Source organism: Mastigoproctus giganteus, chromosome 1 (assembly GCF_048544385.1).
Source record: "Mastigoproctus giganteus isolate SK-2022 chromosome 1, ASM4854438v1, whole genome shotgun sequence".
Lineage (NCBI taxonomy): Eukaryota > Metazoa > Arthropoda > Arachnida > Uropygi > Thelyphonidae > Mastigoproctus > Mastigoproctus giganteus.
This window is the reverse complement of record NC_143575.1, coordinates 253,468,944-253,493,289: the sequence shown is the minus strand read 5'-3', so window position 1 is coordinate 253,493,289 and position 24,346 is coordinate 253,468,944. Positions and strand designations below refer to the sequence as shown.

At 37.2% G+C, this 24,346-nt stretch overlaps 1 protein-coding gene across 1 annotated transcript; it reads left to right on the top strand.

Annotated features, from left to right (window-relative positions):
• The first annotated feature begins 1,565 nt into the window (after positions 1 to 1,565).
• On the top strand, positions 1,566 to 24,104 carry LOC150091786 (uncharacterized). The gene is made up of 4 exons (XM_090369714.1): positions 1,566 to 1,579; positions 4,948 to 5,155; positions 12,480 to 12,668; positions 21,109 to 24,104. Exons 1-4 carry the CDS (start codon positions 1,566 to 1,568, stop codon positions 24,097 to 24,099), a joined length of 3,402 nt encoding a protein of 1,133 aa, XP_090225840.1. The 3' UTR covers positions 24,100 to 24,104.
• Positions 24,105 to 24,346: the final 242 nt, after the last annotated feature.

Genomic DNA, 24,346 nt, shown 5'->3' with positions numbered 1-24,346 from the left:
GTTCATCATAAGCTCAAAAGTCATCAATCATACTGCATGATGGAATACCATGATGGAGTATAAGCAAAGTTTTGCAATACCACCACTTTGCTTATACTCCAATAAGCAAAGAAGTGTTATTGCACCGGTTAATGAGAGTCATCTACCATCTAGTACTGCCTGGTAACATTGAGGGGCGGCATTCCTTCATGTGGTGTGGGCGCCACACCTCGACCCCTGCTTACGTTTATTCACACCTGGGTGGTCACCCACCATGTACTTGTGCATGGAAGTTATACCCAGGTTTACTAACAGTCCCACCATCGTGAAGGTGCAAGCTGTCACAGACCGTCCGGACTTTGCCGAAATTGGGTCCACTTGACTTGAGTGTAACCCGAATATCAGTTCCATCAACGTTTTAGACTCCCAGGTAGCAAGTACAGCTTGTCTGGCCTATCTGAGAGAATGTCTGTGACAACGTTAAGGACCAATGTTAACCAATGTTAAGTCGTACCAATGTTAAAAGTTGTCCCTGTCAGGGACGTCTAAGATGTGGACCATAGAGTCTGGAGACTAGACCTAGACAACTTATTTAATGAAAAGTCATACCTCTAATAACAACAAACCTCTCAACTGATTCCTACCTAAGAGCCATAAACTGACGTGTCAGTCTCCTACCATAAGGAACCACATGCTCAACCGCGTAATTTGCCAACTTCCCAACTGATGCTACCAAATCCTCACAAATTTGACTGTGATCACACTGTTGTCCTATGATGCCCCACCAACTGAACCTTCTCCAATCAGACAATTCAATGTCTGCATTTTGTTTTCCGTGCAGGGCAGTACACAAAATAAAATCATCACTCCAACATGAGAAAACCCGGACTGCATTGGACGGATCAAGATTTTCTTTGAAGATTGGTTCTACTGTTGCCGACCATACATAGTTATAGCTGATAATAATAAGAAAAAAAACTGGAGTAATTGTGCAGTCAAACGTGACGTTCTCTGAGCAGTGCAGACAGGCTGCTGTAACAGTTCATGGGATTCTCTCAATGGTATGGAGGAATTTAACCAGCAAAGACAAGGTGATTGTCCAACCCGTTATATAAGGCAGTAGTTAGACTGCATCTTGAGTACAACTACTGCCTACAGATTTGGGGCCTCATTTTAGTTTCTAGATCGGTTGTTGAAAAGCGTGTGTGTGTGTGTTAAGCAGCAAGGAAACTAAGACAATGGGGCATCAGTATATTTCTGTTAATCGCGTGTATTTATGGGTCAATTTGCTCGTTGCTGGACGAAAAATCCAGGCATCCCTTATCTAAGATCGACTAACTTAGCCACGTTGTGAAGAAGGCCCATGAAAATTCGGCGCGTCATTGGTAGGATTCGAACACAGGCGTTTTCCACCCAGTGTGGAGGACAGTCACTGTACCCACTGGGTTAACCCGAGTGATGCGCAAAGAAGAACAAAGTAATCGGGGTACGAAAGGGTAGTTTTATCAAGAAAGACTCGGGTTCTGTAAATTGTGGCATCTGGAAACAAATCATCTGCTAGAACTCGCTGAAGCGTTTAAGACTAAATGGATTGTGTAAAGTAAGTGCTGATGGTAGCCTAAATCCTTACTCGTTTTCGGATAACACAGACAAGGGGACATAACAGATTGGGATGGTTATGGGATGCTGATGTAGTGTTTTTGGCATATCGGCCACCTAGATCATATTACGTCGTATATATTGTCTGTAAATTGCGTGTGGTCGATTTGTCTGTTTTCTGGATGGAAAACCATGCACGTAACTCAGCCACATTCTGAAAAAGAGCTCATAAAAATTTCTCGTGTTATTTATTGGATTCAAGCCCGGGTCTTTTCTAACTGGTATGGGGAGGAGGTTCTTATATGCAATGTGTTACTCGGGAAGGAAGGCTTGAAGGGGATGCAAAAAGTTTATTTCAGCTAGAGAGTAATTGATTGTTGGAACACAGTACTGGTGTTGTTGTGGTGGTCGCTAATTTGCATAAATTTAAAGGATTGGTAAATGAGGATGAGCAAATGAGGTGGAACTACCAATTTCAAAACATTCAGGATAATATTACTGAGGAATTTCGACCTAGAGTTTCATGGTTGTTTGTTCCCAAAAGCTATGGTTTTTCTCTCCTGAAACAGGCAAACAACCAGTACCTACATTACATTGGTTTGGATTTTAATGGGAACTTTGAGATATAAATGATTCTGGTGAAATTTAAAAGAAAGGGTTTCGCTACACAGCAAAATGTTTGAAAACTATTGCATAAATTATTACAGAGAAATGAACACGGCAGTGATGTCCTTGCGTTGCAACTGTGACCATTTTCAACCAACAGGGATGTTCCAAACAGCCAAATTATGCAGAGGGAAATGCTGTTGTGAATCGGTACCATACATTTTATTTGCAGTACTTTATATTTTATTTTCTTACTATTTGTTTCAGTGAGGCTGTTACCAAGGATGCACTTTTTTGTGTGACCTACTTCACTTTCCTCCTTTAGGGGAGATGAGTTCGTTTTTTTTTTTTTTTTTCCCCTCCCCTCTGGGTTTCTACGCTGGTCATGACATGCGAAAATTTTCCCGTCAAGGTCAAAAAGCCCATTTATTGCAGCCAGTACCCTCTTCTTTTCCCTGCATTCTTTAATATTTCATTCTGTCACTCCCCACCCAAGGCAGCCTAAATATTTTGTCCTATTTCTTTCTTCTCACAATTTTCAACTCAAAATTCAAATTCAAATAAGAAAGTGAAAGTTGGAGGCAATATTTTTAAATCAAATAATTTTCATCACCTATGTTAAAGAAAACAATTTGCTATTGTGGTTTTTTGCATTGCCTTTGGAAGTAATTAACCTGGCTGTGATATCGCCTAACCTGAGAGGCCTTGCAGGAAAATATTGCTTCTTTGTTGAAATATTGAAAAATAAAGAAATAATTCATAAAATGATTTCTTGGAGAACTGACTAGTGTACAAGAAATCTGGAAATATAATAAATTATCACAAACATCGCTTGGAATTTTAAAGTTACTTAGTGTGAGAGAATATTCAGCCAGGTGAAAAAAAAAAAAAAAAAAAAAACATAGTGCACATCTTCTCTTTCTAGAGGTTTAAAATTCCCTTGATAGACTGAGGACACTAACAGTGCCATTGTTATGAATAAAAAAGGGTCTTTGCCCTTTTTCGTTCATAACAATGGCACTGCTAGTCAGATAATCTAAACAAATTTACAGAGAGAAAAATCAGTAAACTGAGCCACGGAGTGAAAAGAAACCATAAAAGTCCTCACGTCATCGACGGGATTCGAACCAGGGCCTTTTCAACCCATGTGGGGAGAATGGTGACGATACCACTGCGCTACACGCGCAGACAAGGCTGTTCATAAGAAAAATAAAAGCGATCACTCAACACAGGACCAGCAAAATTATGGCACTCAAGGGGTTCTTGGCAAGAACCCCTTGCGTGCCATAAAAAGATTCGCCGGCCCTGCTCTAACAGATGGACAAATTTTGTATTTTTATTTTCTATTACGAACATTTTTCTGAAACTAAGTTGCAATCTACTGATAAAAGATCAAGCATTAATATTTGAAGCACATTTCATAAAGTCCAATACTTTTTTTTTCTAAATATTAAAGGCCAGAGCCTACCAGGTTAGGCGACATTACTAGTATCACAAAAAAAGGGCAATACTCCTCTCGGATTATAAGATTCCTGTGTGTTATGTAGGCGAAGAGTTCACATTGAAGAATCAAAAGAGAAATATTACTCGCCTCAAAGGACAAAAAATATGCACTTTGTATTCTGGTTGTTAAACTGGACACACCAAAGCAAAAAAACGGGGCCTCATATTTATTGTGTCATTCGTGCAATAAATCTTAGAAAATGGTTGAAAGCAACTCGCCCATCCATGCCTTAATATATGTATTCCAAGACATCACGTAGTTCACCAGGACTTGGTGAAATAAAAGGTGGTCACTAAGCTAATAAATAACAGTAGACACCACGATGATAAAAGAAAACCCTAATTTATGTGACGTCAGTGTCATTTCCAAAGACCATCTATTCCATTTCAAGCCTGTATGGTTTGTTGTTGTTGTAGGAGGTTTCAGGAACATCAGCGACTAAGGCCATATTGCTCCGTGTTTATTGTTTGTATATTGCGTGTGTTCTATGATCGATTTTCTGTTTGCTGGATGAAAAACCTGGGTTTCAGGGAGAAAAAACCACGCTACTCTCGACTGAGACCGGCTAATTAAGCCACATTGTGAAAAAGGCCCATAAAAATTGCTGACATCATCGACGGGACTCGAACTCAGATCTTTACACCGGTGTGGGGAGGACGGCGATCCTACCAACTGTGCTACCCACGAGAGCCATAAATGAGTAAAATGGTTACTTCATTTCTCAAGAAGTCAACTAAATCACTGGAGATTTTAGTTTATGTGTTATGCAAGATGAGCAAGGATCTAGTACTCAAAGATGGAATACACCAAAAAAAAAAAAAATATATATATATATATATATTCATTTGACTGCATTCTGTAGCCTCCAAACATCTTTGACATTGGAAATTTTTCTTATTTTACCAGTTTGCAAGGACTCATGGATTGCCTTCGTCGTGAACACTAATCACAGAAATGGTCAACTGTTTACTAATTGAAATTAAAATTAAAGCTCTGCTTACAAACAGAAATACAGTACACTACCATACCAAAAATATTGGGAAAGCATCGTTTGGAAAATCAAGAGTTTTAATAAACAAATGAATAAGGAGTAGGGCCTAGGGACCAGATTTTAAAAGAAATGAAAAACGTACCGAACCTGCAATGACATTGTTTTATGTTTATTTTGTAAGTCATTTATCTTAATTTACTTTTGTTGTTTTATTTTTGTTTACTCAAAATTTTTGTATACTAAACTTTGCATTTTATTATTGTCATAGATTACCTTTCGAATTTCACAACTTCATAATTGCAATTCTCTTTCCATGCCATCAATTGCCACAGAAGTATTATCCGTGTCCTGATCAGGTGCTTCAGTTCATTCTAAAGGAGTCTGAACATGGAGTACCCATTCTCATAGAAGTACCAGACTGTGGTACCAGAGAATTGTCCAAGATGTCAGTTTACGAATCGGCGTTGATGGTTTTGGTTTGGGTTCAAACCTTGAGAACCAGTCCCACACCATGATCCTGTCCCTTCTGGCTCATCTGAATACTGTATACCACTCCTTAAGACTTCTTTTCACTGTGATATGGTCGAAAATGCATGCTCGTGAAATTTCTTGCGGACTAGGGACACAGGTACAGATTGTCTTGTGGATGGACATGTAGTTTATTCAATTTATATCCGTGGTAGTTTATTCAATACGATACATCCCCATCTGCCACTCGTCTGGAGAGGTCTGGACTTGATTCCCATCGACGACTAGGGAATTTATAAAATCCTCTACAATCATGGCAGTAGTGGCCTACGATTTCTGGGGAAGGGAATAGGGTTTATTCCTTCAACGTCCGTTTTCTACAACAAGCTCATTTCATACGTGTTTTCCGAAAATTACAATCTACAGAAATACAAGTCTAATGTCATCAAGTATCTTCTTTAATCTTCTCAATCCTCATCCCACGCCATGGAACTAAGCTATATTCTACTACCTCTCTTTGGGGGTTTCATAACAAAAAAAAAAATTATACTTTCTGAGCTCTCCGAGGATGAATTAACAACTTTACAATGTTTCGGATCATCCGTGAAGTTTCCAAGAGATGAAAAATCATATACATTTAGAATAAATAGTTGAGGTCCTAAAGAAGAACCTTGTGGGTTCTTCTTTAGGACCGCAATTTCAATATATTTATGCTCTGGTTCACAAGTAAAAGGTCACCAATGGAAGGTTACATCTCGATTTCAACCAAAGATTACCTCTTACCTTCTTTCCATTCTCTTCAGCATCATTTTTATTTTTGTCTTTCTCACGTGTCACATCAAATCAATTTTGATATTCATTAATTCTTAAAACCTGCCTTTCACTATTAACACTACCTCCGACTTTCTTTTCTTTACCTGAGTCAAGGACAAAGGGGCCTGTCCTAGGCACCATTAGCATATCATAAACCCTCCTTAGCAAAATACCATCCATATACCGTATATTGTAGCTGAAGCATTAGATATTACGTTTGTTACCGTGCGCTCATAGGAGGAATTATTGGACAATATGGCGGATGTGCAGAAACGAGAAATGTTCTCGGTTAGCGCATAAAAGTCGTTGCTTTTCGCTCGTTTTTTTGTTATCAGGTTACTAAATATATTATTATATTTAGTAACTAATAAATTACTAAATATAATAATATATTTAGTATATAAATAAATTACTATTATTTGCTGATTATATTAGTCACAAAAGAAACATAAGTGTTAATCCTGGAAGAAATAAGTAAAATGCATTACGAAAGCGTTAACAGTCTATTACGATAGTTAAAGTTTATTAAATAATAGAAAATGAAACAAGTGTATCATTTAGACATCAATTACTTTTATATATTTTAATTGAGCTAGTAATTAATTGGTAATAAGATAATTAGTTAAATTAATTTAAGAAATAAAAATCTAACGCGCCTGAAATGTAACAGTAAATATAATATCTGGTTTTTTTCCCCTTTTTTGATTACTTTTTGTTTTCATGTTATAGAGAGAGAGAGAGAGAGAGAGAGAGAGAGAGAGAAACACGTGTTCCCATTTCCTGTGCTTTCATCAAGGCGCGTTCAATTGATGAGGTGGGTGGAAATGCAACAGAATGCTTACCGTGGAGGGTGAGAGATGGTTAGGTATCGGGGCCCCTAATGAATGGCCGCATGAGCTCACGGTTAGCGGAGGATTACTTTAATTCGATTTCGCCATTCGCCGACAGGTCAGGTTTGCTGTTGCTACGAGTACGTTGTGTAATTTAGTGCGCCCGGATGAAACGATGAGTGGTGTCTGTTGGTAGAATCCCTGTGGTTAGCACACATCAATTTTAGGGGCGAGCAACAGGGCCACACAAATCCCAATGTAAGGGACGGAGACTGGAGTTGTGACCTTATTCATTGGGTCGAAGTAACATCGTGTACACTTGTGCGCGGGTATTTTCATAAATATCTAACATTGATGTATAATGCTGCTAGTAATTAGACCAATAATAAAGCGAGATGTAAATCATGATGGTTTAGCTGATTTTATGATGTCATGATTTTTTTCGTTTAGTTTATTAAACATGAAATGAGGATTATTTCTCTGCCTTCATATAACATTCCTTCTCTGTCTTTCTCATTCTCTATCATTCACACACAAACATTCTCTCACATTTTATCATTCTTTCGTTCTCTTTACTGTTTCTGTCATTCTCTCTCTCTCTCTCTCTTATATCATCTCTCTTTATTTCATTTACTCTTCTATTCGTCTCAGCTCTTTCCTTTTTCTCTTTCTAATCTCTCGCTCGCTCTGTTTCTCTGCTGTCATCTCTCTCTATCCTTCGCCCTCTTTCTTTTCCTTCTCCTTTGTTATCTCTTCCTATTCCTCTTTAAAAAAGAATGTTCTGTTCTTAATTTGGCACGGACACATAAGTCGGAGAAATTTTAAGTAATAATTTTGAGAACGATGCACTTATTACCGTATTTAGCAGTCACGTGAGTTCGAACCACAGCCAACTAAAACGGTTGTCTTGTTCCACTCGCACCTTGATTAATCGGCTATGCCACATCACTCTCCCTTTCTCTTTTCGCTATTATTCCCTCTCTTCTCTATTATTCGCCCTCTCTCTCTGTTTATTCCTTAGAAATTACCTAAAACAACTGAAATTAGCTGTTATTTTTTAACTCACCATTTAAGAAATTAGTGCTACCTTTTTTTTTTTTCAATTTCTACAAATTTCAGCCTTTTCTAACATTGTAAGTTATTTAATTGATTATTTATTTAATTGGTCACATAGTTACCAAAATAAAATGAGGGGGCGCTGCAATCTTTCTTTATTATACACCAGACAGCAATCCAAGTTATAAATCCTTTTAGCCATGTTTCTTACAGTATGAAGCTATTGTTCATTTTTTCAATTTATTATTTAATATTATTATTATTACAGTAAACTAAATTTGATTTTCTATTCTTCTACTATTTCAGTAAGGCTGGTTTATTCTTATTATTTCTAAAAGCTAAATTTGGTAGAATTTTATACTTACTATTTTATTTATTCTAAAATTTTCTATTTAATACCCGGATCCCCTACTAAAGGAACGGGCAGTTACGCTCCCGGTAAATCCGAAGTATCTCTATAAAATTATTTTTCTTTGCTTTATGCTGCTAATCCTAATTTTTATGCCTCAAAATCTATTAGAGAAATTCGAAGGAAATTGAGGTACTATAGCTATCCTTACTCCTCTTCGCCTTAAATCGGCAAAAGCCTTTCCTTTTCACTATATAATTATTTTTCACTAGTAAATAAACCTATAAGAAAGTTATTAGTTGGTACTCACTTTCATTATTTTTAAATGGCTGCTATCTGTCAGACTAGCTGTTATTCTGTCAGTTTGCTGCTAAATTTAACATAAATTGCATCTATAATTTTAGAGTATTTGAATCTATAATTTCAACAATTTGAACCTAGACATACTGGAAAATCGCAAAGAGAAACAGATAGCCTTAGCCAAATTATTCATAGGATGTATTGAGTGGTGTTAGCCCTAGAAAACGTACCATTCAATGTATCCTTTTATCAGTAATTAACTTCGTTATTATTTTATATTATTCTCTCTTTACTTCTCTCACTATCTTTTCTCTTTACATCCCTCTCTCCCTTTCTGTCCTCTCATTTTCTCTTTATATTATTCTCCCTTCTCTCTATATCATGCTCTCTTCTCTCTCGTTCGTCTTTGTTTATTGAAGTTTTCTGCCAGAAAACTTCAATAAACTTTAAAAATTTCAACGCAACGCAATATGTAAAATCCATATATTGATTTTCTGATGATCTACCAATTAACCGTCTGTAATAATTGAGTGGTTTAAAAATTGAGGGATTCGTTGTTCATCTCTTTCCCCTCTGCCCTCCCTCCCCCTTCTTCAGCGCATAGCTGGCCAGGGCATGTATAAACTTGACCTTAAGGTGAGGGTTCCCACTAATTAACGCCCCCTCCGATAAACGTTTCAACTTATCTGGATTTCCCACAGAAGCAACTCCCACCAGGTACACTATCTCCATATCACAGACGCTGGTACGTTTCAGCTTTCGTGCAATCCGCATCCATCTTCCATAAAGCCCGAGGCACAATCGTAAAACATCGGTTGCATCTTCCTTTCTATGGATTCGCTCGTCCCACTTCACCTTCAGACGAAAGCGAAAAGTGGGACACCCTCCCGTATAAAACGCACGTCACACGACACGGGGGATTGTTACTTTCAGTGGCTCTTCTCGACATTTCTGATCAATTCTCATCCGCATCATGTTGAAGGTGAGTTCGACTTGTTTCAGGATTTTAATAGTTTTGATGGGGTCGGATTACGGAACTTTTTTAGGAGTAACGCCATTTACAGCGAATAGCATCGTAATGTTACTGGTTACTCACCTTCCACTTTTTTTTTTCATAGTTTTCCCCCCTTTTTCTTTCCATGCACAAATTCAAGTGAGAGGGACCAAGTTATTTAAATCAGTTGTGATTTTTATAAATCATATTATCATTTACTATTGTTTAACATTATATAATCAATATTTATTTACCACGAAAAAAAAAATTATCTTCATTATGTCCGTTCGTCCGTCCGCATGCAACAACTTGACTCTCAGTGGGTAGTGTTTCATTAACTTTTATGTTCAAATCTTTTAGAAAGATTTATTGTGCCATCCTAAAGTTCAATTAAAATTTGACCAACAAAAATCGTTTAAAACATATTCCGAGTTATCTATGTGCAAGCATATAACTGAAAGTAAGTTTCGTATGTTCAGGTATTACTCATTAAGGAAACGTTGGATTGACACCAGACTTTCTGGGGGTAGGTTCTCTCAGTCTATAAAAAGGTTTTAGTCAGAATTCTGATTCAACAGAGGTCGACACCAAACTGGGAGTTATTTCGGGAGAAAAAAATAAAAATAATTGCCGGATTTCTATTTGTCAGATTTTAATCAAGTTTGCAATGGCTAACAAATATTTTTAAATGGCCCAAACATAAAATTTCATGAAAATACGTGGGGGTTCGTTCCTCTGTTACATGCGGACGGACAGACACACAGATGTATATGATGAAGATAGGTGCAGATGCATATATATGCCTATTATCTTCACCATATTATTTTTATGTACTGATTTTTAAGTGCATAAACGCGCCAAAAAACTGACATCGGTACATAAAAATAACAAACTGCACAAAACAAGATATAAAGATGGCACCAAGAGATAAAAACTGACAACAGGGGGAGATAAAATAACAAGGTACCGCACAAAAAAACAAAGTCATGAGAATTTAGAGATAAAATGAATCCACTAGCTTCTAGAACTGTTTGCACCATATCCCTAGTTAGAGATTAAAAATGTAAAAAGCATATACATGTATTAAAATTATGGTTTTGAGGCACGTTAGTACGCATAATGCGTCTGTTGTCTTAACCGTGTCCGTCCGTCGGTCCACATGTAATAATTTCACTTATTAGGAACGGATTTTCGTTAAATATCATATTTGGACCTTTTAAAAAGATTGGTCAAGCCACTGAATTAACAGAAATCCGACATTGTTTCTTTGTCTGTCCGTCCGCATGTAATAACTCTACTCCGAGTGGATGGAGTTTCATGAAATTTTATTAAATTAAATTTGAATCTTTGCGATTTGTGCCTAGTATCATCGATTATAATGATAATGATTTTGAAGATTCAAAAATTGAGGACAAAATTTAGTGTGCGCAAAATAAAAATCAAATCTTTCCGATTAAAACTGATGATACCTAAAATTTATAAAGAAATATCAATAATATGGCGGAAATACATTTGGGTATAATTAACCGATGCATCATTTTACGTTGTAGCCTCAGAAAACAAAAATATCTGGGCCATGGTTCTGTAAAGTCATTATGAATGTCAACATAAAACTCCTAAACATGTTTTTAACCTGCGCTGTAAAACGTAGGGCGGGGATCATAAATAAGACAGATTTAAGTATCGAAGATTCGAAATTTCCAATAAGCATTTTACAACTAATTTTAAAATCTTTCCTCATTGGGCGTTTGTTTGTTAACAACTAGAGGATATTTTTCTGCTAAGAACAAAGGATATTTATACTTTGGTAAATGGCCTCATTGGGCAATCTTGTTCCAAGAACTTTTTTTTTAGTGGTCTTTTCATCAAACAAAAGCAATTTGGTGTCATGGCAATGACTTTTAACCATGAAAACCATCCCTACTCGCTTTGGTTCTCCAATGTCCCTAACTCGGTACCAGTTCTCTGGACTAGTTAACTCTATAATTATTAAGAGTTTTAATGGCATGTTCTTGAGGCTTATCCGGGGTTGAAGAGTGCCCTCAGGAGGAACAAGACTTCAAAAGAAATTGTCCGTGATTACCATTTAAAAATCTGAACATTAAAATTCAGACTTATAATTGTCCTTTTATTTGATTTTATAGAAAACGATCCTTTGGGACTTTATGTAAAACCTTTGGGAGTTTTTCAAATGGAGTGTCTTCGGACCTCAGAGGTCCGGAAGGGAGATTTCAAGTGATTTTTTTTTTTTTTTTTTTTTACAGCTGCCTTTCATCCTTACGTGTTTCAATTTCGAATTACTTAGATACTCCAAGGCAACAAATATTGTTTAGGCTGTTATAGGTGTTGCACAACACCAAAGGCTAATCGTGTTTGGAATAAATGTTATGCAATAAATAATTTATTTCAGTTATCTGATGGCTGGTTTAAAACAAGCATCACGCACTTTGTTTCATAATTATGGGAACGCTGACGTTTGTAAATTGGCAGTTATAATTATTTATTAGGTAGAAGCATTACTCCCCCCCACAGTGTTTACGTGGGTTATCTGTATGAACTTTGTAAACATTTCGGCCACGCCTAAAAGAATTGATGTTATTCCTACGTGTCGAATTCCTTACTGCTAGAAGATACTTCTGGACAACACTAATTTATAAAATTAATTGCAGACTAATTTATTAATTAAGCTGTTGTTAAGGTTTACAATTAGTAACAAGGAAACTAAGAACATGAGGCGTCGAAACGTAATGTATGTCAATTGCATACATTACATACCAACGCCATATCAATCCAGAAGTCCTCTTTACAATAGATATCCTGAATTCGTTTTAAACTGGTTGTCTCTACATCTTTTTTTTTGGTCTTTACATTTTTTCTTGATATGGGACATTCTTCTATTAAAAACTAAACGGACATGCGCGAAAGAGCAAACATAACAAGTGCGTGTTTATCTATGGAAGCGTGACTTTATAAATGGTTTTATTTTTCAGATTCTTGCATGCTGTTTTTTGGTTACAACTGTCACTGCTGGTGGTGTGAGCCAATCATCAATTGTGTACGTGAAACCAGAAAAGCCAGCCAGCTATTACCCACAACCACAGATTTCATCCCCCAAATACGATCAGCAACAGGCCTACGGCGCAGCAACTCCGCAGAAAGCAACAGTACAAGCTGCTCTGGTAAATATTTTTAAGATTTAAAAAGAAAAAAAAGAAATTAAAAGACACGCAACGCACTAAGGTAAAGTCAGCCATTACTACTTTAAGTCATGTTAGTATAAAGAAATACGTATGGCCATGCTCTTAACTTATGCGTATCCTTATTTTTTGGTTATAATAATTAGAGGTTAATAGAAATGGTCCTTAACTTGGAAGAAATATTGAGCTGGTGTTAAATTAACTGAGCAGACGACCTTTTTCATTCGTCTGCTTTTGCGCAAAATGCTTATTCATTTCAATCATATCAGTGATTGAAATGAGCATTTTGTATCATCATACGATTTTTCTGTATTTTTGTAAACTAGCATTTTGTATTATCAGAAGACATTTTTTGTATCCTAACTTGGCAGAAATATAAAGACCTGGTGTAAAATTAACTGAGCAGACGACTTTTCTCCTTCGTCTGCTTTTGCGTAAAATGCTAGTTCATTTCAATCACTGATGTGATGTGATTGAAATGAATTAGTATTTTGTATTATCAGACGACATTTTCTGGGTTTTTACATTTTTGTATACTAGTATTTGGTATTATCAGACGAAAATTTTAGTAAGTCATGGTACATGTATATTGAGTAACGATTAAGATATTGCTATATTTTATGAACATGTTAAAATATTAATATGGAATGTAATAGAACCGATGGCTGGACATATCAACTGCTTCTCCACATAATTGCCACATACATTTCGGCACCTGCCAATAAAATTTTCTCTACTCTTACAGTAAAAAGTTGTCTCGCTGCTGCCTAAGGCATGTTTACCCTGCCTTCTAAAGTACTCATCAAATTGAAAGCGATGGCCTCGATGTTTCTTCAACCTGAATGGGAAGAAGACCTGTACTGTACACTGGAAAGTCAAGAACCTTCCAATTCCAGATTTACAAGAGATTAGGTGTTTGGTGCGCCATATGAGACGGTGAATTGTTGTGGAGCAGTATAACAGCCATTGAAAGCAAGATGAACCAGAAACGATCGTAAAGCTTGTCTGACCTCTGCTAAATAGCGATATAAGTTTCGACAAAGGGATAAACATGCAGCTGTGTATCGCTTGCATTCTGGGTTTATATGTGTCTGTTGTGTGGGAAGAAAGTTTCTGAATAACTCCTGCGGAATTCCAGACCTCAATCCTAAGGCCGGTTAACCGAAAACAACGAAGATAACTAACTTCGCCCTTCATCAAGTTGTTCACAGAAATAAAGAAATATTCTACGGTTTCTTTATTGGGGGTTCGAGAACCCCTAGAGATCAGCATTCAATGGCTGACCATAGAAAGAAAGAAAGAACTAATTCAGATGCGATTCAACTTTTATCCATGGGCTGCACACTAAAGTGATCTAAGATTTACATATTTCATGCAACGTTCCCTCGTCTTTTCTAGATATTTTACAGATTTACTCTTCTGAAGGTAATCAATGAATATCATCTTCTCTTTGTCCCAAGAAACTGATGCCATTGCTTTGACAGCTGATGATTATTCCTTTTAAAAATTCTTGTGAAGAGATCCTTTATAATGCCATTCCATTATTGTTTGGTCCCTGGATAATAACAACGAATTCAAGTTTCGTTCATGGTCACCAACTGAATGGCTAACTTTTTTAAATTCTGGGAAAATTTCGTAAGAATGGTCTACGCACAATTCTCCCTCTGTAGGTCTTCATTGAAAGCTTCTTTTGGTAAACTTATTTCGCTGAAAATTTTTTCCATGCTCAATTATTTATGGTTAATATGATGAACTTGTTCACAGGATATGTCCAGTGTCCTCAAAGATAAACACAGGTACACATCTGAGGGCTCTACGGTCCCTTTTGATTAAGGGACCGTAGAGCCCTCATTGTATAATTCTCCATCGTCTCCTTATCCTTCTGGATTTGTTTCCCAGACAGCCCATTAAAAAGGGGTATTTCATAGTTGCACTGCTTGTCTCTCTTGTAAAATTATTAGTTTCGGAAGGTATGACGTTTTAATTAAAAACCCAATAATAATTAAGATGTTACTAAATGCATGAAACGAATTTAATATATCCATGTTTTTTATATGACTCAAAATCTTTTCAAATACCACTCGTAGATCATTACTTCAGTATTAAAGATATCTACACAAAAGTACAAACTTTTCATAGTCAGGAGGAACTAAAGAGACCATGAATACCACTGTTTCGTAGGTATTTGGTCTTTGGATACCACTGTATCCAATGGTCCTAATGACTTGCTTCTTGCCTAAGTTTCCTCAAAGTGGTGATGGATAGGTCACTAACTGAATAGCAGCCACATCTAATTAAAGTTGTAATTCTGTTTCTAATATTTTGGCAAACAGTGTAGTTCATAATTTACATTTCGAAAGCTTTTTTTTTTTTTTTTGAACCACTGAATTACATTAAATTACATTCAGTAACTTAATGTCTGTTAGAAAGTAATAAAAAATATTTCATTAAATTTAACTAGAGGCTATCGATTATGGCAGATTGTGGTACAGGTAACAATCTGGGTCAGATCAAACACGCAAGTGCAAAACCGATTGGAAGTAAAACACGTATCACTTCTCGAGAACACAGCAATAATAGCACTTGAAAAACAAGATAATAATTTAAGTAGTGCCTTAAGAAATTATTGTCTTAAGGCATTCAGTGTGAAGCTGACTTTTGCATTATTAAAAAAAAAAAAAAAAATCACGTTGAACGTCAGTAGGAGACTTTTACCCATGAATCCTTGCGAAAGAAAATGGCCATATTATCCTATTACATTATATTCTATCCATTATCCACATTATCCTATTGTATTATATTATTATTATTACTACAAACGATATTTATATGACCAGATATGACCACATTTTTAACTGACTGCATTTATGACAAAATATAAAGTACGTGCCATTTCTTGCTAATATTGATTTCCTTGCATTAGGATAATTTAAAAGTACGTACAGTATATGCTTTTATTTCAAGGCAAATATATGGTGCCGTTTATGCTAAACAATTATCTACTCAAAAAACAAGTAATATTTTAGATAAATAACCATTAAATATAATTTATTTTATTTTTAAACAAAAAATATTATTGGAACTATTTTTTTTAAATACATGGAGAATATCAAAACAATGCGCGCATCTACAATAAGCTATATTTATATGTACACCGAACAAATTTCAGTTGTAGTAATTATTAAATACTCATATACACATAAGTAAAACAGTAGAATATTTAGGAATAAACTAGAATAAAATAAATTTACCAAACATACAGGCTAACTTCTAACTTCGTAGTAACTTATGATGAAGTCACCAAGTAGAAACTCCATATTTGTAAATGCGCAACAGACGATTTTACTTTTAATATTAGACTTTTGGTTTTGACCGCTAGGGAAATTTTTTTAATATCAAGCAGGAAATAGCCCAAGTTTAGCCCATTATTTTTTAATAAAGCTTAAAAAATAAACTACACAAATGCATGCAGCAAGTCAAAATAAATAACAACCTAATAAATAATAATTTATTATTATTATTAGGTTATTATTTTATTAATAAATAATAGAATAATAACCTAATAATAATAATATTTTTGTGCTACCTGAACGTGGTTTTTCATGCTGCACAGAATTTTCTGATATTGCCTGAACATTTAGTTCTATAAGAGTGAGAGATTAATTTTGGATAAACAGATAATGCATAAATAATTGAATAAAACGTTATCTTGAGAAAATTAAACCCTAAAGGGATTTCACTGACTACAAATCCTATTTACAGGTAGGATACGTCTGCAGTAGGCTGCTTGGGCACAGGAATAACCCATAATATATTTTCTGTTTATATTTCCTTATTGGATTTATTTTTGCAGTAATTTTCCTGCGCAGGTGTATTTTAACTCTCATTGTCGCTTTCGATGAATATATTATTTGGTTACTTGTCTCATATTTTTTCCCAAATGTTCGTGGATAATAAGTCCAATGACCTCTAACTAATATAATGTCTGAAGGCAATGTAAATTTGTAACACTGCTCTATATTTAAACACTGTTCTGTTTTAGTAAAATATACATCGAATTACACTACGTTACCACAAATACCAGGATACTAACGAATAAGACAATTTTATTTAAATTTAGGATTATGTAAATTTTGTAAGGAACACTGCAATATTGCAGAGGTATGTTATTTACAATCAACTTGACATGCAAATAGAAGCGCAGCAAATTTAAATGCGAATACACGTGCCTTCTTAAACGTCTGAAAACCTTGGGACGGAACATTGTACATAAGCGCAACCCCATGCCAATGAACAAGGAACATATTTTTAGAAAAAGAGAAATATAGATGGTTGTGCTGTTCAGAATATAGGTCCCAAAGTTGTCTCTAATAATCAAAGGTCCTCAATGGGTAGCACAGTTGATAGAATCGCTGTGCTACCCACACTGGGCGGAAAAGACCTGAGTTCGAGTCCTGTCGATGACCTGAGGAATTTTTATGGGGCTTTTTCACAACGTGGCTGAATTAGTCGGTCTCAGGCCAGGATAGCATGGTTTTATTCCCAGAAACTCAGGTTTTTCGTCCAGCAAACAAAATCTACCACAGAACACACACACACACAGTAAACACAGAGCAATATGACCTTAGTTGCTGATGCTCCTAAAACGCTATAACAACAAAAACAACAATAATTGCCAGGGTGTTTCATTATACTCAGTTACTAAACTTTTTCAACCTATGTTTCAGATCCGCTGTCGGAATTTGCTTTCGGTAAGAATTAGGGGGGGGGGATCTGTTGTTGTTGTTATTTGGTTTTTAGGAGCATTAGCAACTAAGGCCATATTGCTCCGGGATATGCGGTGGTCATTCCCTGAATGACTTTTCCGCATCCTCCGTGTTTGGTGGTGACGGGCTCGAACCCCGGTCTAATCAAGAAGCGTGTGCTACGCACTGCTGCTCCTTCCCACCTGGCTACGGAGGCGCCGGGGGGGATCTACTTTACAGTTAGAAGAAACTGAAAAATTACTAATTTATAATAATAATGAAATTACTGTTACAGAGTCTCTAAGAAATTTTGAATATGAAATTACTGTATGTCGTAGAACAAGTGGGGAAAAAATCTGATATAATTATAAGGATGAATGAAGAAATTAATCCTTATTAAGTTGAAAAATTCTGAACTAACTCTTGAGGTTTACCCGGAAACTTTTAAGCGGTCTTGAGGTATTTTTAAGGGAACATTTCGGTTTGTATTTAACAAACCGAAATGTCCGCCCCCTGCACACATGAAAAAGCATAAACTAACTTACAGCGGACTAGTAAGTAATCAAATAAACTTGAATGAACCACAGTAGAGCTAAAGGAGATTAATGGTAGCAAACTAAATAGACTAAGGTAATGAAGTATCTTAGTGTGCTTAGAGCAAATTGTGCGATTACGCTTGTGAGGACGAGATTACAACTTAAAGTTCTCTAGGAACAGAGGGCATTCCGGTCATATTAATTTCAATGCGCGTACTACATATCAGTGCATTACAAACTGTGTAAACTTGAGGCTGCAACAACAACTGCACTTGGTACCACCCTCCCTATCTTCTATATATATAAGTTCTTCTGTACCACCCTCCCTATCTTCTGAGGAGGGGCAATTTCCTACCATAACATACGCTGTCAAGTTAGACACTCAGATTGGCTCCATGGCTACAGATAAAATGTATGTAGAGGAAAAATTTATGTATCTATATAGACTCAGTGATCTATTTAGAGTATAGTGCACAAACTATTCTGTGACCCCATCCTCATACGATGTTCCCCTCTATTGTATATATTTACACGTACGACTGTGTATTTACTTAGTCTTGTATATATGTTCTATGTGATATGCACGTGTTTTGTTCAATAAATGTTTTCATAGTACGTCCTCCAAAATCCTGAGGACTTTTATAAGATATAACCTTGTGGGACATGTTTTGTTCCACGGGTACAAGGTCAATATTTATGTATCTGTATAGATTTAGCTGTCTATTAAGAGTTTAGTGTATAAACTACACCGAGGCCAATTAATCTTATAATGCCCTTGTGAGATGATACTGAATCTTGTTAATATTTATGATAGTTGGCCCTTTTGCTGTCTGTTATATTGCATTGGTGTATGTACACATGATTTGGGTATGTGAACTGTAAATTTATATAGTCCTCGAATTTTGGGGGCTTTAGCATTGTCTAGACAAAATAGCTTATTGATTATAAGTTTGTTTACACTAATTAGTCAAATGTTCTTGCTTAGTTACGCTTTCCGGCCGGCTTTTCTCTGATCCTCGGCTCGAACTTTTTGCCTGGCCTTTGACAAAGCTCTGTATCTGCACAATGAAACGAGGCGGAGATGAACTACCGTTCCAGGTGCGGCTGAAACAATGCATACATACATACATACACATATGTATGAGGTTGTAGTGACTCGATTATAAAGGGTTTCACAATATTTCACTGCTCCTTCTGCTTACGAGACTGGTCGTGTAGCTTTTCAAATGAGTGCCAAGTTCTCTTTATCCTTTTTCGTAGGTTATACCTGTAGGGTTCTTTGGGCTGTTCGTAGAAAGCTGTTCTTTCAGTCGGGCAGCTGGACTTCGTTGTCCCTTTTCTTCTCCATACTGTCCTGAAGATCTTCTGAAGCTCTTTGAAGATTGTTACATCTTAAGCAGAAGGATAACCTGACCTGATAGAATTTAATTGTTGAGGGAGGAATAAACTCTAAGGTGGTGTTGAGAGTACAAAATTTTCAGTGACTTTAGGGAGAGAGACTTTACGAATTGATTGTGTTGTTATCAGAGAAGAAGGCTGTTCTTACCTTAGGTAAAACTAAGGCAAGAACAACCTACTAGTACGCTTAAAGTAATTTTAGTTAAATCCTACCTTTTGCTTCTTGTTGATGGCTATTGGTCCAAAGTATGTGTTAAAAATGCTGGTCTGTGGAACGAATGGAAAGTAAAAACTATCATATTAGGATTGCCAGAGAACGAACTCACCAGCCATGTGTACTATATCCATAAACTGACACACTTTTTCTTGTCGGTTTGCTTGTTTTGCTAGTCGAAACGTTCGAATTTCTAGAAGAAAAAAAAATGCTATATCTCCTGAGGCTGACTAGCTCAGCCACGGAGTGAAAAAGTCCAAAACGTTCCTCGCATCATTGATAGGATTCAAACACCAGCCTTTTATAATGAATGGTAGTTGATAGAACTGACATTCCTGATATGCCTCTTTTGGAACTGCTAATAGTTACTCTGTCGCATTCCGACTAATTTCCTCAGTCGTAATAAATCTGTGACCCTATTAATGGGGGTTTAATCTGATCTGATTTTGCAGATAATTAAATTTTCACTCCTGATCAGATCACGAACACTAGCGACTGAATCAAGACCCCCATTCAACTTTTAAAAAGTTGAATTGGGTTCTTGGTTCGTTGTTGTACGGTTTTAGGTTTACAGTTCGTTGTTGTACGGTTTTAGGTTTACAGTTCGTTGTTGTACGGTTTTAGGTGTGTCAATAACTAGGCCATATTGTGGCTTATATAATATATCTGTAGATTTCGTGATTGTTTCTGGTCGATTTTCTTTTTCTGAATGAAAACCCGAAGTATTCTGGAGAAAAACACCCATGGTACCCTCGCATGAGACCGACTAACTCAGCCACGTTGTGAAAAAGACCCATAAAAATTCCTTCCGTCATTCACGGGATTCAAACTCAGGTCTTTCCCATCCGGTGTGGGGAGGACAGTGATTATACTAGCTGTGCTACATATGAGTGCTCAAATGGCAACCAGAACAAGGATCACGTTAAATGGACAAGTGGCCCTCTTTAAAATTTGTAAAGTACCAAAAACGTTTTCAAACGACACTTGGCGTGTTCTCCAAAAGCTATTTTTAATGTTTATTCGTTTATTTAATTAATTAAATCTATTACAGTTGATACACCTGATTACAATATATCGTTTGAAACATTTTTAATCTCAGAAACACGGAATTATTAATAGTCAATGTTAAAAGGAAGCATGACAAAAACAATTCCAAGTAAGATTTAAAATCTATACTTAAAATTACAACTACAATTACAATTAAATAACAGTGAACATCCTTGAGGAACTCCTGTTAGGGATGCGAAATCTGTTGAATAATGTCCGGCGAACTTAACCTGGCAAATTCTCCAAGTCTGTTATGCCATTTGGTGAGTTCTGTTGCACTTTTCCCTAATTCTTCAAATTAGGAGGGGAAGTACCACACTACTCCCATCACGTGGTCATAGACATATCATTAAGACATTTCCTTAACTTGAAATGTCTTACTCATTCCTCCATGTGGAGGAACTGTAAGCTTAATTATAATATCTTAACCTATTTTATAGCCTTTATTCATTCATTCTGATCTAACTAATGTTTCTTTCTAGGTGGAAGAGGAAAGTTTCCCTGCTCAGCCGTACGAATTCAATTACGAAGTACAGACTGATGACAATGCAAGATTCTATCAGAAAGAAGAAGGTGACGATTCTGGTGGAAAGAAGGGATCTTATGGTTACCAAGACGCTTTAGGTCTTTATCGTCAAGTGGATTACATTGCAGATGGCGAAGGATTTCGTGCTTGGATAAAGACTAATGAACCAGGTACTTCTGACGCCGATCCAGCTGATGTCGAAATTACTCATGAGGCATCAGGAGTTGCTTCCTCCATATCTTCTACTGGTGCTCAAAGTCAAATTTCATCTGCAAAAAGTTATGAGCATGGTAGTTCGGATGCTCACCAGAGACAAGGACAGGCTAGTAAATCTTACAGTTCCAGTCAAACTAAAAGCGGATCACTTAGTTCTGGTTTTTTGTCTAAATCATCAGATCAGAGTCAGGCAGACAACTGGTCCCATGGCACTTCCTCTTCTTCTGCTACTGGCCAACTTTCCAGTACTAGTCATACTGACAGCGGGTCTTTTTTAGTTCCCTCTCAGAAACAACATCTTACTAATACAGAGGGCACTAAAACACATTTTTTAATTTTTCCTTCTAAAGGGGTGGCACACAGTTCTGGCCAGACCGGAACAGTGCATAAAACAGGGCAAGGCTCCAGTCATTCCCAAGTTGATATAGGATCTCATGGTATTGCCTCAGGACTTCAGGGTTTTGAAGTACCCATCAAGAAGTACGAGCATAGAGATACCCAAAGTAGCGTCCATTTAGATAGTGGTATCTCTAAGACTTTTGGCAGTCATAGTTTTCCTGCTCAGCCCCTTCCTTTCAATCCAAGCCAAATAACCGTTGTTCACAGTTTGGTCCCTTCAAAGGGTTATGAACACAAAGATACACATAGTAGTTTCCTGGCTGATACAGGTGCTAAAGAATATAAGCAGAAGGACACGCATAGCAGTATTCATGTTGATTCGGGCGCTGCAAAAACCGGAGGATTTCAGAGCTTTGTGCAATCTCAAGGAGCCAGTCATACTCCTAGCCACACTGGCGGATCGGGACTGGCAGTTGACCATAGCTTTGACCAACGCGGATCAAGCCATAGCGATGGAGTCTCCGGATTTGATGTTGCCAAGGATGCTCACAGCTTTGTACACGCTGCTGGAGCTGCTGCACTTGATGTGACTAAGGGTGCTCATGCGTTTGGCCAATCTCATGGATCAATCCATAGCGGTGGAATCTCTGGACTTGATGTGAATAAAGGTGCACATAGCTTTGGACAATCTCATGGATCAACTCACAGTGTTGGAACTACTGGTCTTGATTTTGTCAAGGATGCTCATAGCTTTGGGCAATCTCATGGATCAGCTCACAGTGTTGGAACCACTGGTCTCGATATTGCCAAGGATGTTCATAGCTTTGGCCAATCTCATGGATCAACTCACAGTGTTGGAACTACTGGTCTTGATTTTGTCAAGGATGCTCATAGTTTTGGCCAATCTCATGGGTCAGCTCACAGTGCTGGAACCACTGGTCTTGATATTGCCAAGGATGCTCATAGTTTTGTGCATTCTCAGGGATCGGGCCATAGCACCGGAACCTCTGGACTTGATGTGACTAAGAGTACTCATAGCTTTGGTCAATCTCACGGATCAAGCCATAGCGCTGAAGTCTCTGCACTTGATGCAACTAAAGACGCACATAGCTTTGGCCAATCACATGGATCAACTCACAGTGTTGGAACCGCTGGTCTTGATGTTGCCAAGGATGCTCATAGCTTTGTCCACTCTCAGGGGTCAGGCCATAGCGCTGGAACTTTTGGTCTTGATGTGTCTAAAGGTACTCATGATTTTATCCAAACTCCAGGATCGACCCATCATCCTAGCCACACAACTGGAACAGTGGGAGTTGTCGCTGCTAAGGATTTTCATAGCTCTGCACATTCTCAGGGATCAAGTCATAATGTAAAGTCTCAAATAGAATCTCAGGTGCCTAGTTTTAAACCTAGCCATCACGGTTCTACTGCCTCTACTAAGGGAACTCATAGTGTAGTCATCCTTTCTCAAGGACCTAGCCACGTTGTTGGAGCAGCTGCTCTTGCTGCCACAAAGGATACAGCTGATAGTTTCGTACAGTCTGGAGGTCAAATTCATAGTGGTGGAACATCTGGCCTTTCTGCCATTAAGAACACTCATAGTTTTGTTCAGTCACATGGAGCCAGTCAGAAACCTAATCAGCTTGACACTAGATCCCATGCCCAAGTTGAATCTGTTAAAGGAACCCATAGCTTTTCTGTACATTCCCAAGGTCCCAGTCATACTCCTAGCAATATCGGCAATGTCCATACTCTTGCTGTTCCTTTTAAAGAAACGCATAGCTTTTTTGTTCATTCTCACACTGGCACTAAATCTAATGAGGGCAAGGCACAAAGTACCCAAAGGTTCGTTCAGTCACAAGGACAAACCAATAAACCTAGCCACATTGCTACTGCAGTCCATGGTTTTGTCACTCCTTCTAAGAGCTGGAGCGCTCAGAGTGACGTCCATTCTGCTAAAGTCGGTGTTTCAAATCCTTTAGTATCTTTAGCTGTTCCATCAAGTGGACCAGTCCATAATCCAGCTGTAATAACCACATCTATAGTTCATGGTGTTCCACAACAGACGTTTTCCACTTTCGGTTCCAACAGTCAACTTTCTGGGGCACTTCAAGGTCACTCCTCTTCGTCTTCTTCCTCAAAAAGTGGACATTATGAAGTGTCACAAGGAGCCGCTCACTCTGACTTTTCCAAAGCTTACGGCATTGGATCACAATACGCAAGTAGCTTTCTAACCTCCGACCTACAAAGCTATGGCAATCCTTCCGTAAGTCAAAAGTACACATTTCCTGCTCCATCTGGGGGAATAAAATCGTATATTTCCTTCCCACAAGCTGGTGATGAGCAATTGAGTAAAAGTATATATGATCGGCATGCTAAACATATATTTTAATAAAACTTCATGAACCATTGTTTACTAAGTTGTGTGTGCGAGCACATTTTATTTATGTTAAGGAAGACAGAACAGACTTGTGTCCTAGTGGAACTCATTAGGGATGGTTTGGGACCTCGTAATTGTCCTGTACTTTGTTTAAATGAATAAAGAAATGTCGAAAGTAATTTCCAGTATTTTCGTGTTTTATTTTCTTCTTCCTTGATTATTTGATGTTCAAATAGCATGCTGAATGCATTATGATGCA